General features: G+C 47.2%; 1 protein-coding gene and 1 long non-coding RNA gene across 4 annotated transcripts; both read right to left on the bottom strand.

The window, feature by feature from the left end:
- Positions 1-663: 663 nt before the first annotated feature.
- LOC143490736 (uncharacterized) lies at positions 664-2,842 on the bottom strand. Its single transcript, XR_013124962.1, has 4 exons — positions 2,775-2,842; positions 2,273-2,406; positions 1,643-1,699; positions 664-992 (listed from the first exon to the last, which is right to left on the bottom strand). It is a non-coding gene; the product is annotated as an uncharacterized LOC143490736 (long non-coding RNA).
- A 1,213-nt stretch (positions 2,843-4,055) lies between these two features.
- Positions 4,056-14,346, bottom strand: LOC143490754 (protein FAM107B). 3 transcript variants are annotated; one of them, XM_076989194.1, is made up of 4 exons: positions 13,819-14,328; positions 9,579-9,798; positions 5,999-6,149; positions 4,056-5,687 (listed from the first exon to the last, which is right to left on the bottom strand). In XM_076989194.1, exons 1-4 carry the CDS (start codon positions 14,027-14,029, stop codon positions 5,571-5,573), a joined length of 699 nt encoding a protein of 232 aa, XP_076845309.1. In that variant the 5' UTR covers positions 14,030-14,328; the 3' UTR covers positions 4,056-5,570. The 3 variants fall into 3 exon arrangements, with proteins under 3 accessions (XP_076845309.1, XP_076845310.1, XP_076845311.1); XM_076989195.1 differs by having other exon boundaries at positions 13,915-14,298; XM_076989196.1 differs by lacking the exons at positions 4,056-5,687; positions 5,999-6,149 and adding an exon at positions 7,443-9,263 and having other exon boundaries at positions 13,819-14,346.
- Between the last annotated feature and the right edge of the window lie 1,915 nt (positions 14,347-16,261).

Raw genomic sequence — 16,261 nt, 5'->3', positions numbered from 1 at the left:
AGCGACACGCATTGTAGAAAGCAGGGGGCAGCATACTCCAGCTAACGCCTTCACGTTCACTCAAAAATATTATATAATTCTAGAAATTTCAGTGAACTACATTGTGTTCAAGTATTTTAAATATTAAAACATATTTAACATAGATATGAAGAACATAGAAAGATGTACAAATTAGTAAATATATATAAAGAAGCTTTTATAGCTTCACTTAATCTTTAATTCAGTAGAAGGAATATAACATGTAACAGGTTTAATTATAGAATACAGAATACAATTAAACAAATCAGAACATACATCAGTTCTGTATAATGATTACTCAGACAAGATTATTTACTTAGTAAAATACATTATTAGTTGTTATACATTTTGTGATCATTTAAATCCATTAAAATTTTATCCATAGAAATCTTATATTATATAAATGTTGCTGTTTTGCTTTAACATATTTTTAGCACCGTCACTCTATTGTGGAGATACTGGGTTACAACTACAGACAGCAGCGTTATTAAAACAATGAAACAAAGCACCAAGGCAGGCAGCACCTCCTCTGTCACCTCCACCTCCTCCATCACCACCACCTCCTCTGTTACCATAGCCCTTCCTTGAGAATTGCACCCAAGGCAGAGCTTTTTGAGCACTTCAGAATTAGTTCAGTGGGCTGACTACACTACAAACCAATGGACATTAATTATTAATAACCAACAAATTGTTCCAGTTCCAGTTTGTTTATCAAAGTCAGTTTAAGATGAGCTTTGTTCTGTGACCTTTTTGTGATAAAGTAGCTTCGGCCCTCGGTGAGCTTCATCGGCGTTTGATGGTACTCTGTGTGGAGTTGTGATTCATGCATCCAGTGGTGTAGAGCTGGCATGGACCTGATTCCCCGAGGGTCTGTTTGCTTCCCCGCTGAGCAGACACACAGCCACACTGGTCTGCCCCTCTCTGCCCCTGGGCTACATACCCGAACCCTCCTGTCTGGTTTCCCCAACAGGGTCCTGGAGGAGGGAGGGAAAGGGGGAGAGAGAGAGAGAGAGAGAGAGGGAGAGGGAGAGAGAGAGGCAGGGAGGGAGGGAGAGAGAGAGAGAGCATATATGAAAGTACGAGTAATTTTAATGATTTGGTTAGTGAGTCACTGAAAGAGGTCGAGACATTTATCCAGTTATGTATGTATATATATATATATATATATATATATATATATATATATATATATATATATATATATATATGTATGTGTGTGTGTATGTGTGTGTGTGTGTATGTGTGTGTGTTGGGGGGAGGGGGATGAGGGGGAGCACAAGAGTGAGGAGGCAGGAGACAGAGGAGGTGTGCTAGTGCACGGGAACCCCAGGGGAAGGATCTAGTTACGGACTCCTTCTCAACAGGGAGGTGAGGATGGTGGAGTGGACAGAGAGCTTCCTGCTCCTCTCTTCCACAGCATGGAACCTGCCCAACAATTACAGCACGTTCTCGTCACAGTCCAGAACAGAACCAACACGTGCGGACCGGCACAGTAAAGGACCATCTCCTCACTTGCTTTAACATGCCGACGGCATGAGCATGATTCTCTAGGGATAAGATGTACACAGCGGCAGGATGTGTGTCCTGCGTATGTAACCTTAACGGAGGTACATAGATGTCTTACCTTCAGTGGCCCTGCTAGAGACCCACCAGCAACGAACATCTTTGAGTTGTCCTGCTCCTTAAAAAGTTAAACAAACATCATTTAGGTATTTGTGAGTGTTTACTCCACAAGAGGAGCCATCACAATGGAAGCCTGCAGAATTATTTGTCCATACTGCAATTCCAATGTAATTCAAAGTATTGATTGAAGGCATCATCAATGTCAGTCCCGTAACTCCACTAGTTCAAACAACAGACGCTGTGGAGACATTAGCATTTCAGCTCAGCAGGGAAGCAGAGACTAACAGGCTTTCTGAGCTACAGCTAAGCAGGGTAGCGTTTCCCAAAAGCATCATAACACAAAGACGACTGTTAAGTGGCAGTGGGAAGTTCGCACTGAACACACTCTGTCGTTTGAGATGATCTGAACACTACAATGCTTTTGGGAATGGGCGCCCAGACTGTTTAAATAAGCATGTTGCTTCATCTTGAAGTGCTGGCTTAAGTAAGTGCTGAGGACAGAGATGCGGTGGATGGTGAAGCAGGGGGAACTGGCCTTGGGTTCCTGCCCAGCGCTGCGAGATGTGCCGGCAGCCGAGTGTCCCGTAAAGCTTGTGAGTGCACGCATGCTGTCGGAAACACACATACTCACGTAATCGGAGTCGGCGTCCGGGACCTCCTCGGCCTCGCTGCTCTCCGAGCTGCAATCGCCGCTGGGACAGCGTCCGAATCTCCTGTCTCTGCCCGACCTCAGGAAGCCCGTCGCCGACGACCTCCTCAGCAGGTCTGGGGCAGCACAGACACGCGTCAGCTATGCATGTGATTGCTCTAAGTGGCACGGTGCGTGACTGGTTCAAACCCAGGTTCTGACATTCTTCCCACCGATGATGAGAGAGGAGCACGTGTCCTGCACCCTTGGGTGTGTGCTAGCCATTTATCCATCGTCCAGTCTTAAGTCATTGGTATTAAAATTAATCTCCTCTAACACTTCCAACATGTATTATTTACTCTCATTAAGTATCTACTTATTTAATAGTAGTTACGGAAATTGAGGTCAAGAGTGCAGCCAAGTGATGTCTAATAAACATCATGAGGCCACAGAACATTTCTCACTACAAAAAAGATTCACTAAGTCAGTGGGCGACCTCGTTTACCTGCTTCACAGACATGAGCCATCAGCAGCACGCTGAGCAGAGTCACAGCCAGCATCCTCCCCCACTGCATCCTTCTCTCTCACTCGGAGCCCCTCGGTGCCCGAGCCCCGCTGCTTTGTAGCCGGCAGAGACAGGCTCCTCCCACCGGCAGCTGCGGACAACGGCCGTGGCCTTCCGGAGGGGCGTGGCCCCACGCCCTCCGCCCGGGCGGGTGCAGATGGCCTTGCACATGTCCGACATTTGCATAACCCGGGCCCAGCGCGAGGCTTGTAGTGCTGCCTTGTGGGATATTTGACACGGTGGTTAGGAGTCACCGTACACCAGGGACGTTAGCCGGGTCCTCGTAGCGGAGCGGTCATCCGATAGGTCTGTGCCGTGCCCCTGAAAGCCTGTTTTTGGCCCAATTCTAAGTGCGCTCGGCCAGGACGACGGATCCGGTAACGTGAAGCTGCCAGACGCCGTTGACTGGCCGGTTGTGGATGAGCGTATGTGTGAGTAAGCACACCTGTTCAGGTGAAGGGAGGGTCGTGGTGGACACCCTACAGCATGGCTTCCTCTCCGGCCGTGCCGCGTCTGCCTGCGTGGCTCGCTTCCCTGGACACGCTCAGGTGTGCTGGAGCAGGTGCGTGTTCAGTTCAGGTTCAGCGGTGTCCCACCTCAAACAATTTAGCCCTTGTCTACCAGAGCGCGACAAATCAGATCCCGCAGATTCTTGGGGATTATACAGATTGCAGGTGGATGGAGTGTCTTGGAAAACAAAGGGGCCTGTGATACGATGGATAAGGTTACCTCACCCGCTAATGAAGGAGCCATGGAGAAGCCAGGCAGATACGGAGGTCCTCCGTCAGCTCTGCGCCTCCGTGCTGTTAGGCGGAGCCCCTCCACCGTAACCTTGCGTTGGGCAGCTCGCCGCCTCCACCCGCGTTGGTTTGCGATGTCTGGTGCAGGTGTTGCTGCCATAATTCCAATTATTCTCTAGTTTCACTAAGGATGGTGAAATTCTGCAAGCAGGAAGCTGGATGTTGGATTTCTCAGCAGCACGGCGGATTCCTGGCCTGCCGCCTGCTTTATGCTTAAAGAGTCAGACAAGTGTGCAGCAAATTCCATAGTGCATAATAAACCTGCTGGTGTGTGTGCGTGTGTGTGTGTATTTATGTATGTCTGCATTTTTTTCTTTAAGATAGCAGAGGAGTTGAAATTGCGGTTACAGCAGGTTAGAACAATAGTTCAGAAATCTGAAGTAACTTCTCTTTGCTGGTAATAAAGTCACCAACTGCAATGCAGTGTTATAGCATTAGTCTCTGTTTATTTATATAAAGTAAGAACACTTTTGTTATTTTATACAGTAGTGTGGGCATGTGCCTTCTCTGCATAACAATCAAAATGTCAGAATTTAAAGTGACAAACAATATTTTTTTAGCTCAAACAAAAAATGACAGTAAAACAAACAAACAAACAAAAAATGTCAAATAAAAACATCAACAAAACCAAAACCCCACATATTTATGTGCCAGTACAGGCACAAATATAGAATCTATATAATCAATAATTTTGGTAAATATTGATTGCTATTTAAAATGGCTTTAGTGATCAATAAAGGCAAAAACGACATTGTGTACAACACATATATTTGTGCTTTAAAACCCACAGAATACTAAACGATTGACAAGTGCCATTAAGGCACTGAAAAATGAGGAACTAAATAACGAGCTTCATACTGTGCGTTCCTAGCTTGATCTAGCGCGTGAGATTTCTGTTACTACTGATTTATTAGCCTGTTATCTGATTGCAATTAATGGTTGAAAGGTGCATCTCTCACGCTTGGCTCTCAAACACACACACACACACACCCCCCCGCGCGCGCGCGTTAAAGTTATTCGCTGCAGTACCAACCTACAGCTCATATAGCTAAAAGATAAAGAATATGTCTTTTATGTATTGATTGAATATAATAGCAATATTGATTGAAATGCAGTAACGGTCAGACTGTTAGCGCTTGCTCGCGCTGTTCCGTGACGCTTACAAAAAGGCACTGAAAATAGCAAAGACGATCCAGAGGCTCCACACCTTCTCTGCGACACAACACCCCATCTCTCCCACACAAACACCCCTTCTCTCAGATTCTGTGTAGTTTCTAGCCCCGTGGTGAAGCGAGAAGCGCCACGTGAGACGGTCCCCGGTCCGTGGCGGTGTCACAGCAGTAATGTTCCTTCTCCGGTCGTGTCTGCTCTTGCACAAACGCGCGGTGTCGTTCGGTATCTCCACGTCTGATTGAACAACGTAGCTTAAACTCTTTTAGTGGTTCTGTTCATGAGCAAAAGTGTCATGTGCCAAGCGTCACTTATCTAAAAATAAAATCAAATAAAAGCATGCTGTATTTTAATGACTGAATCCTCAAAGTGTCTCGGACATGAAGAGTGTTTGGCAGTTGAGAAACCAGCTGTTTGCATTAATACTGATTGCCTGTATAAACTGTACCACGTTAAGTAGATGTTAGTAAGAGACCCATGTGTCTTTGCTTGTCTGCCTCAGTGGTTCCATGTTTATTCTTCACCACTGTCTCAGACTAGTTCATATCTAAGCGACATGTCAATAGTCTCTTTCTCCCTTAAAGAGACACCTTTCAGAGTCTTTATTTTCAGAAGCTTTTCAACTTGTCTTCTATCTCTCGTGTGTGAAACGGAGACGAGGAGTCATGGAGAGGCACTGTTGTGCGGGTGTCGCTGGCCGGCTATCCACACACACGTATACACACACGCGCGCGCGCACGTATTTGCTCCCTTTCGCGTGGGTGTCTTACACCTCCTTCTCCTCTGTACTCGTGAAGGATGTTCTCCTCAAGTTCTCTTTGACCTTGATGAACTCGGGGGCGTTGCAAGAGTTCTCTTCCTGTCGCTCCTGCTCCCTCTCCAACTATAACACACACACACACACACACACACACACACACACACACACACACACACACACACACACACACACACACACACACACACACACACACACACACACACACACACACACACACCATTTCTTTTACGGAAAGCTTACTGATGTCCATTCACCTCACTCTGCTTGTGACCTCTTTTACATCTTTTTCCCCCAGATCTCTTCTACACACGGACGTTAACTCTCACTACTACGCCGACCACGTGCGCTGCTTTCTCTCCTGACACAGCTGCTGTGGGTCCTAGCTGGTAGTGGAACAGCAGGGGGCGCCCTACCTCGTCCAGCTTCTGGTGCCTCTTGAGCAGCTCCTGCTCCAGTGGTGACACCTTCCTTCTGGCCTCTTCCTCCATCTTCCTCTGCTTGATCAGCTGGTCTCTCTTCCTCTGTTCCAGCACCCGCTGCAACTCTGACTTGTTCTCTACCCCCCTACCACAGAGTGAGCACCAGAGTAAGCATTTTACAACTGGGTAAATCCAAGGGTGTGTTGCACATTCTACACATTTGTGAATAGAATAGAATAGAATAGAATAGAATAGAATAGAATAGAATAGAATAGAATAGACAGTTCTACTCTACAAGATTGAGTCAGAAAAGCATTTCATAATTTCTCCAGCAGATGGCACTCTTGTCATGTTCCAGGAAGGTGGAAGGCCACAGAGTTCTGCAAACATGCATTTCTGAAACTAGATAAAGGTGGTAGTAAGTGTACTGTGTTTAAGTCACGTAGGAATAAAGGTATCTGAAGAGTGCAGATGCTGTGCTTTAAAAAAAAAAAAAAAAAAAAAAGGTAAATCTGCATGCCCTGAGAAAAACAGGTTTGGATGCGGGCACTTTGAATGCTGAAGCCGAGATCCACTGGATTGAGACTGATTGAGGGAGGTTTTGTTATTCCCTGAACTGTAACTGCAAACTGCAATCACTCTGTGTGTTACTTTCTTACAGTCTGTAGTGGGGATCCTGTTCAAACACTTTCAACATCACTTATGTGAACTCTGACTCTGAACTATGTTTAAGTCACAATACATCAGTGGTCTCATCAGAACCAAACTTTCAAGGGACTAGATTAATGCTGAAAGCACAATCATACGCCCACACACATCACCCCACACCCACACTCTCATACATGCACTCCCGTCCACACACACGCTGATTGCTAATTAAATTAGGTGTGAGCGTGCACACTCCACAGGGAGTTGGCATTGTGGATGCTGAGATGTGGAAAGCAGTTTGTGTGTGTTTGTGTGTGTATGCACTGTAATTAGCATCCTCCCTAATTTATATGGTGTCCATTAAATTGAGGAGAGACAGAACTGACAATAGAGCAGGCAGCGAATAATGAGAAGAGACACAAACACAGCCACCTTCAGCTCGGCTGAGCTCATGTTGCCCAGAGCGCAGGAGTCTGTGCTTTAACACACACTTCACAGAAACCGTGTGCAAAACCCACACACACACACACACACACACACACCCTCCCCAACCCTTCCTACTTAGGCGGAGTGTTCATAGACGGAGTGTGTTTGCGTTTGAGGCTGCACAGCACTGTTCAACGACAAACACTGTCGGCCTTCTGATTTCTTTATCTCCTTCAGGTTTCAGGTTAGCGGGAATGCTTTGTGGGTAGGTTAAGTTACTTTACTGTCAAAACAAACAACATGAGCATAAATGAAAGAACATTTTTTTTAATCAGCCAAGTTAATAATATTTCCTCACTCTCACTGCATTTTGCTTCTTCACTGAATTCGTTTAAATGTTTTTGCCCCTTTTTTTTTCTCGGTACAGACAAAAAGCCACAGTGTCTCAGCAGGGTGTATTAAAGCTTATCTAGAGAGGGTTGGGGAGACGAGATAGACAACATTCAGTAGGTGACCCAGTTCTTCTGCCATTCTATCTCTCTCTCCCTCTTTCTCTCTCTCTATCTCCATCTCTTTCTCTCCTTATGGTGTGCCCTAGGTAGATTCACTGTCCTCTTTTAAGTCTTCTGGGGTCAGAGAGGCCTCAGGTGCCAGCCTTGGCCGAGCAGATACCTGCCTTAATGACAAACATGGCTCGCCGCCAGCTTGCTTTTATATGGCTTCTGTCGTCCCGCAAGCAAGGAAACGCACGCAAACACGCGCAAGCACTCACGACACACACACCGTGCTGCTCCCACGCACTCTAATAAAGCCTCTTATAAACAGGACCACTCGAGCGGCCGCTCCCTCCGTCTGCCATTCACACGTCTTCAAGTCGGCCCGGATGCAGGTGGGTGTGGGTGCTCGTGTAAAAGAGATGGCCTTATCGAGCCGCCCGCAACACTGGAATCTAGCTCACAGATCGGCCCCTTCCACAACCACAGATCTAGCTCACAGATCGCCACTCCGTGGCCACGCACTGGAACCCGTAGAGACTAACGAGACTCCAGGGACTCCTTTTCATCGACGAGACGGCCTGTGTGCTGTCGGTAGACGGCCAGCGTTATGGAGACGGCAGGTAGAGAGTCTCGGCTCTGTCGGCCCGCGTCCGATAAGGGCCGTCGTGCTGAGCGTGTGTGCTCACGCCTCAGGCCCCGGAGGCCTCCAGAGAGGCAGGGGCAAAACTATTTAAAACCCTGCTTAAAGCAGCAACATTGAACCAGGGCGGCAGGAGGGAGAGAGGGTATAAAGATGCCCCTGTTGGGCGGTCGGGGGGACTTTGTCTGCCCCGGTCCCCCACACAGAGGCAGAGTGTGTTCTCAACGGGGCGGGTTCAGCCGACGGCTTCCAGCTCGAGCTTGGGAGGGGAGCCATTGTAGCCGGTGGTTACCAGGCAACTATGAAACTCTTATTCAGAACGCTTATTCAGAATTCTATTCCTGAACACTTGGAGAGAGTGAAAGAACACAGAGCTGCAGTTGAGACCGTGAGTTTAACGAGCTCTCCTCCCCATCAACGTCGTGTACAGTTGTGTTGTGTTTTACACGCATCCTGAAATATCAGGTTGCACAGCGGTCCATGACAGAAAGACGTTGTAATAAGGAAGCACAATTTCTGAGCAAAAATGAGTTGATAATTCTGAAGCTAGCAGGTAGATCTGCATGACGACATTTCACCAGTACCAGCTAATGCCTCTAAAGCCATTTCTTCAGATGAAGTTGAACATATTTAGTGCTGATTTGTGTTTCAGTAGTAGAAATGGTGTGTGTGCGTATGTGTGTGTATGACACACAGCTACAGTAAGATAACTTATGAAGTGTGGATGTGTAATAGATTTAGTTGAAATCGAATACACAACTACAGAATGACAAGTTGCACTTATGTGTTGATATTTTAGTAGTTCAAACTGACTGTACGTGTGTGTGTGTGAGATGTGGTTGTGTAGACAGCTACACCAGGATCAGTTGAGTGAGATGCTCCAGCTGAGACTCCGTGCCAGTTCTCCTCGCTGCCCTATCGAATCAGCGCTGGGTGTCATATCCGCAGTGCGGAGTGAAAGGCTCTCCCTCATTACCGCCGTGCCTGTACCTGCCAGCCGGGGTCGGGCTTCTGAGCGCCTGTACAGCATGTTGGCGTCTTTAGAGAGCTGCCATGATCCGAACAGAAGGAAACACACTGGAACAGCAGAACACGCTGGGACCAGAATATTTCAAGCCAAGCCATACTTAGAAGGAAATGTATAGGACATCTGCAAAGGGCTGGTACAGGAGAGAGAGAGAGAGAGAGAGAGAGAGAGAGAGAGACTGTACCTGTGTGTACCTACAATGTGGTGTGTGTGCAGGTGTGCATTTGTGAATGTATGTGAATGCATATGTGCATGTGTATATGTGCATGTGTTCACGTGTGCGTGTGTGTGTGTGTGTGTGTGTGTGTGTGTGTGTGTGTGTGTGTGTAATAATACCGTTGGTGGTTCTGGAGCAACTCTCGGTGGAGTTCTTGATGGCTCTTCGACGCCTTCACTGGATTGATGAGTTTTTTGGGTTTGATGAGATCTTCGTCGCCCTGCACGTCATCGGGTTGCGTGACGTAACTGGCCACTGGGAGGCGCTCCATGCGCGGGAACTGCAGCGGCTCACCAGGCTGGTGTGGCTGTTCCCACTGGATGTTTGCGTACGCCGACGCTGAGGGGAACCCAGACAAACACATCATCACACTGTGCAGTAATGCACCGGTGGAACCTATGAAAAAGTGAATTTATGCGTCGAGACTGAGCTCTCTCCGACTTTGTTATGAGGTGTTTCTCAGTGGGGTTAAGGTGAGCTTGTTACACAACCATAATGCACCCTGTCTTATACAAACACACCGGGGTGGAGTTGGGCTTTAGAATACTCCAGAACAGGTTATAACAGCTGAAATGTTAGTGGATATGGAGATAATATGTGGGTGCTGTAGCACAAACAGAAAATTGCCAGAGAGACATTTCAGACTGTGAGTGAAAGAGAGAGAGAGAGAGAGAGAGACCTCAATAGAGGTAGCAGGTGAACAGCCAGCCTCGTAAGACTTTAATGTTCCTTTGAATTCTGGAGGAGATTCCTGAGATCCATTTCCTGTCAGATGAACCCAGCAATTTAGCCATCCAAACCAGACCAGCAGGCCTCCGTATATTTAGCCGTATATCCGACATGCCTGTCCGTGCCTTCCAGCAACACTTGCATGTTGCCTTATGAAGAAAACACACGCATAAAGACTTAAGCACTTATTGAATAGACCTATTGTCTGCCAGGAGATTCTTTTAATACAGATATATAATCCTTTTTCTTCACTCGATACATCTTGACGAATGTGAATGCAGGTTTCGATCCTGATTTAGTGTTGCCCGATGCTTGTGCCAGAGAGCCCAGTACCTGGTCCTTCTGTGAGTGGGCTTGACTGGACCCAAAGCTACACACCTCCTTATGAAGAGCAGAGACGGAGGGAGAAGTGATCCTGAGCAGGCCGGCAGTGGAAAAAGATCAGGTGTCATATTCTCCGAGGCCGGATCTTAACAATGCCGGGGTCTGAGGAGGAACCAGAGATCATCTCCACTATTCAATATTAAAAACACCAACACAATGGATCCAAATCCGAGCTCAGCTGAGGAAGAGGACGGACGAAGCCTGCGGAGATGCCCGAGAACTGTACCGCACTCACCTATCCCTGCAGTCTTTCATATCTGATGTTTCCAAGGTTATATAGCATATCTTAGGATTCATACAGCCAGAAAACAGTAGTGTGGTATCCCAGCCGCTGCTCTGTATACTTGGGCGTGTCACATGACCCTCTGTTGCTCCTGGGCATTCGTTGCTCCAGGGGGACCAGAAGTGCAAGCAAGGCTGATCCAACTGGATTCGGCTCGTCGGGCCGGTATGAGCTCGCTGATCATGAGCTTCAGAGATCGGGAATGAAGGAGTGACAGAGTGAGAGAGTGTGGGAATGAAAGAGTGAGGGAGTAAGAGTGTGAGGGAGTGATGGAGTGAGAGGGAGGGAGTGAGAGAGTGAGGGAATGCGGGAGTGAGAGAGTGAGAGTGAGCAGGAGTACATGCAGAGGTCCACACAGCCTCAGGAAGGACAGCTAAGCTTCCAGGAAAAAGAAAATGCTGACCCAAAGCTCCAAGTGAAATACAACCAATGAGACACATGTTAAAACCCACCGCCCAGGTCTAACCCTCAGCCTTTTGTAGAGTTTAACATAACACTGTCAAGACCTGTGCTGATGCAGACATGGCAAATATTCAGGTTCATTTTGCCGGAGTGACTAATATACAAATTACTTCTCAACATCCCCCAGGTTTCACTCTGATCTAATCAATGACGTGAATTGTTATATGAAACAATATAAAATGAACTTTCTTCAAGTGTAGACTCCATGACAGTTGGAGTAACAGAAAACAGATGGGGAGTGTGCGTGTATGAGACGTGTATGTGTGAATATGGAATGTGGTAATCTAGTGCTGACATGTTCATGTATGCTAATAAACCCATGTGAGGATGTATGTTAAGGAGGGTGTGTGTGTGTGTGTGTGTGTGTGTGTGTGTGTGTGTGTGTGTGTGTGTGTGTGTGTGTGTGTGTGTGTGTGTGAAAGACAGTTAGAGACAGGCAGACAGAGTAGGGGAGAGAAATAGTGAAAGAGTGTGAGAGGGAGAAAGACAAACTCACTAAGAAATCAGAGTGAGATAGTGAGAGACGGAGTGAGAGAATGGGAGAGGGGATGAGACATGGCATGGAGTAGAAGCGAAACAAGATCTCCAACAAATCGACTGCTCTGCTGTGGGAGGATCCATGTCTGCATTGATTAGATATCTGTGACACACAGGGCAGGAGCAGTGTGCTCAGAGTTCGTTCTGAACGTTAATATCATCTCCATTTACTGCCATGATGTGTTTAGCTCCCTCACTGAAGACCTCACGAGTCACTTAACATGTTCAGCAGAGGAAGACATCGCTCCCGTCTGGCCAAATCCGATTCCAGGAACGGCAGGCTGTTAATTCAATTGCATTTTTTTGTAATTTTGATAGCCAGGTAAGGCCGGCTCAGACCGCTGCCTCAGACACAGTGGAACCCGTGTAAGTGTGTCGCAGAAGCCGCCGTATGAATGTGCACCTTTCACTGGGGACAGGGACGAGCATAGCAAACGAGTGTGGACATGTCTTCGACGTGTCTCTGCCTTCAACCTGAATTCACTGTCGCTGCTGCTGAGACTCTGGGAGGTGGTTTCACAGGGTCTAGACTTCCATCCCTGTTCACATGAAGACTCTTTAAAGACCCTTCTAGGGCAGTGTCTTCCCTACACTGACTGTATACTAACAGAGGTCTAGCTGTTGTCAAGGCGACAGCAGAGTTCTCTGGGGATGCCCAGAATTGCCATACTCCCATGTGGGGGAGGAAACGGGGTGGGAATGAGTGTGTGTGTGTGTGTGTGTGTGAAGGGGATGGGGGGCTAGTTTCCCATAATCCACTCTGAATGTTGACCCCTGGCAAACCACAGGATTGAGACTGGCAGTTCACATGGGGAATTACCATTACAAAAGCACTGAAGATCCAGGCCCACAGCCTTCATGGACATAATAACCCACTTACAAAAATATCAACAAAGACTTGTTTTAACGGAAGAATGCAATTTTAATATATGCATGAGGATCTAAAAATAAAGCTTAGCTAATTACAAACGGGATGCAAAAACAATCCCTGGACCTGAAGAGACGCGTACGTGAGCCGACACCCCTCTGCAGAGAACTGCGTAAATATGCAGAGGGCAGTTTATTACGGTGGCCCGTGGTCGGGAAAAGGACGGCGTGAACCTTGTGCTTTTATTTCTGCAAAAGTAAACATTGGAGCAGGGGAGAGAAATTGAAAGGCGCAGTTGCAAAAGTACTTTGTCAATATGACACAAACTCTTGACTTTAACAAACTGTTGTTCTAGCTTCAGTTCAAATAAAACTTTACTATACTCTCTGGTGATATATCATCTATCATGAAATATATATGGCGCAGGTAGTTTGTGCAATAGGTATAAAAATGCATGAACCCCGTCAACCATTGAGGGAAATGTTTTGTTTTGAAGCGTGAGTTTTAATGATTAACTCTGAGGTGTTCCCTAAAGCACTCTGTTCAGAATCTCAACCTCGCCATGGCCCAAAATAACATATTGCAGTGGCCCATAAAACAAACTGGTAGCAATCCCACCCATAGAAAATGCCTTCTACAAACTTTTAGTTTTACAATCTCTCTCTCTCACACACACACAGACCAGCACACAAACCCAACTGCACAGATTTGTAAACGGCTTCTTCTGGTAGGTTCTTAAGACCATTTGAGATCAAACGTCTGGCCCGGTTTGCCTTCCTGTTTGTGCCTTGGGGGAACTTCTGTTATTTGCACTGACGAATCACAGAAATCACAGACATTTCTGCAAATCTAAACATTGTAGCTTCCAAGAGGTGTTTACTGTGGAAACACTCATTCTAAACAACTTCACATCTTGCACCCCTCGACTAATCTGCAGTGGAATGTAAGACCGGTCTGCTTCAGCCGGCTTTCACTCCAGCGCCGCACAAAGTGCCCCCACGGGGTGTTATGCTCACGCTAACGGACCCGTACTGCACAACCCCCAACACCAGAACCCCGGCGTCAGCCCACTCCACTTTGCCCCTAACATTCTCACCTCTTGTCCAACTTTTAGTAGGACACCCGTGAATCAGAGGCACATGCGGAGGTGGGTGTGCTCCTCTCCCTGTGACGCTGCTGCAGGTCACCTTACCTGACTTCACCAGCACGTCTCGTGGTCTGCTAGGGGGACTCTCTGGGTAAAGTCTGTGTCCCATGCCGTGATCCATCCCTCCTGTCGCCTGATTGCACGTGCGCCGCGCGTGCATGAGTGTGTGCGCGTGTGGACGTGTATGAACTGACCTCCCGGAGAGAGGCTACATGTCTGTGTGTGTGTGAGAGCACGCGTGGCTGGCTGTGTGTTTGCGCAGGGCCGTTTCTCTGGAGCCTGTGCTCTCCGCTCTTCCCCTTAGATGTAAACAGTCACATGACTTGCTGGGCATTCCACAGCCACGCCCCTCTCTTGCCCTCACTCGCACACAAGGGAAACTCTTTCTTTCTTTCTCTCTTTCTGTCTGTCCCTTCTTTTTCCTCTTTCACTCACTCTTCTAACCCCCGCCCCCCTGCCTAGATATTGACTGCTTGCCTGTGGGCAGGAGTCTGATACTGAAGGGATCGAGGAAATAATTTCTGTCTCTCTCTCTCTCTCTCTCTCTCTCTCTCTCTCTCTCTCTCTCTCTCTCTCTCTCTCTCTCAATCAAGCCTCAACCTAAACTGGACTTTTCAAATGCACACACACACACACACACACACACACACACACACACACACACACAGCTGTTTTGTCCATATATATATATATATATGATTTTTTAAAGATGAGTAAAATTGAAGAAAAAGAAAAATCAGAAGTCCTGCCATTCCATGGAGTAGTGGTTTTATCAGAAGTTTTTGTGCCTGGTAAGCAGTTGTACAACATTGCTTGGTACACAATGCCTGGGGTGGGTTTCTGTCCAAGTGTGGTGCTGTTATTGTTGTGGAGGACTGAAACCTGAGCATGGACTTACCCACACCTCTCACACGACTTCCGCTCTTCACACCCTGCTGCTCAATGTTATACGCCTTCTGCTGGAGGGAGAGAGAGAGGGGGAGAGAGTGAGAGAAGAGAGTGAGCGAGCTAGATGTCTCACTCTTTACCCAGCTCCTGTCGGGGTTTCTGATAGTCATGTCTAGAAGGCCCACTGAAGAACAGACCCCCCCTTCTTTGCCCCCTACATGGTAGTTCAAGATTCAGGGTGTGTAGAATGCTAAAGCAAAGATTGTATGGTTGTAGCATTTCCCATTATAACCACAATCTCCATAGAAGTCTGGACCCTGCAGGATTTAAGGGCTGAAGAGGCTGATATCACAAACCACAGGCTTTCTGCTCGCATTCCCTGCCGCTACAGTGGGAATTAATGGACCCCTTCTACACTTCATTTCAATTCGATTAAGTGTCTCCATAACAGGATCTCTGTGCCCTTCCACTGTACTCCATGACTGCACACGGCTTTGATCGTCAATTTGTAATGAAAAGATTACTTGACATTAGGGTTGTCCTATTTGAGTTAGAGGCAGGGGAACCCTGTGATACCCAATAAAAAAAAAAACTATCAGCCAATCTGTGATAGAGGCCCCCTGCTATTACCATCGGAAAAGCCCAAAGTGAAGCTCCTTCTTAATTAAGAGTACAGAAGCACTCGGGTGACTCTCATCTTCCCACTTGTGCCTGGGTGCCAGCTTCCCGGGATCTGGATCAATTTGGAGTGATCGGTTACGCAGAAATATTGGAGTCCTTTGTCTGCGCATGAAACCTGATTGTGCTGTGCGAACATGAGACCGGCTCTCTAATTCATTTGCATTCTACGGGAGAGACAGCACAGAACGAGACAGTTTAGATCTCAAGACATCACTTTCATGGTTAGGCATGCTTATATTTATAAAGAGGCTGAAATGGCTTCCTCTGGTGTAGTATCAAATGGCACAGCAAGGGTTCATGTCTGCAATAACGGCTCCGTGAGGGGGAACTGGAGCATCTCCTCACATATACAGGCAATGAACCTTCAACTTTAAGTTCCAATGAGCAAAACATATGAACCATGTTGCTTTACCTGTTACAACACGCTCTCTCTCTCTCTCTCTCTCTCTCTCTCTCTCTCTCTCTCTCTTTCTCCCTCCCTTTCTCTCTCTCTCCAGTACCCTTGCTGTCTGTAAACCCCTGGTCTTTTCTTAGGTTTAACTCTAAGCCTTTGGAAAGACCTTGACAGAATGAATGGATGTCGCCGTTGCTGCTTGCTGGTTGCTAGGAGAGGCCTGCTCGGGCTTGGTACCCTGACAAGGCTCTCACTGTCTTGCAACACTCACCCCCCCCCCCCCCCCCCCACCCCTCAACTGTTGTGTTATTAACACTATTCACCATCACTATCACTCTGAAGGTAAAGGGGTGTGATGAACATTCTGGCACCTTGAAGTATTGGTGTCTCTTGGTAACAAAACTCCTGTGTTTTACATACAGCATACTC

Source organism: Brachyhypopomus gauderio, unplaced genomic scaffold (genome assembly GCF_052324685.1).
Source record: "Brachyhypopomus gauderio isolate BG-103 unplaced genomic scaffold, BGAUD_0.2 sc66, whole genome shotgun sequence".
Lineage (NCBI taxonomy): Eukaryota > Metazoa > Chordata > Actinopteri > Gymnotiformes > Hypopomidae > Brachyhypopomus > Brachyhypopomus gauderio.
Note: the sequence above shows the minus strand (reverse complement) of the source record. Positions and strands in the feature narration are given on the sequence as shown.

What these genes read in the sequence shown, in the direction of transcription:
- LOC143490754 (XM_076989194.1), bottom strand. Translation starts at nt 14,029, where the DNA reads ATGCACGCGCGGCGCACGTGCAATCAGGCGACAGGAGGGATGGATCAC. An exon ending in TACTAAAAGTTGGACAAGAG is followed by an intron (nt 9,799 to 13,818) that starts GTGAGAATGTTA and finishes GGTTCCCCTCAG; the next exon opens with CGTCGGCGTACGCAAACATC. An exon ending in TTGCTCCAGAACCACCAACG is followed by an intron (nt 6,150 to 9,578) that starts GTATTATTACAC and finishes ACTCTGTGGTAG; the next exon opens with GGGGGTAGAGAACAAGTCAG.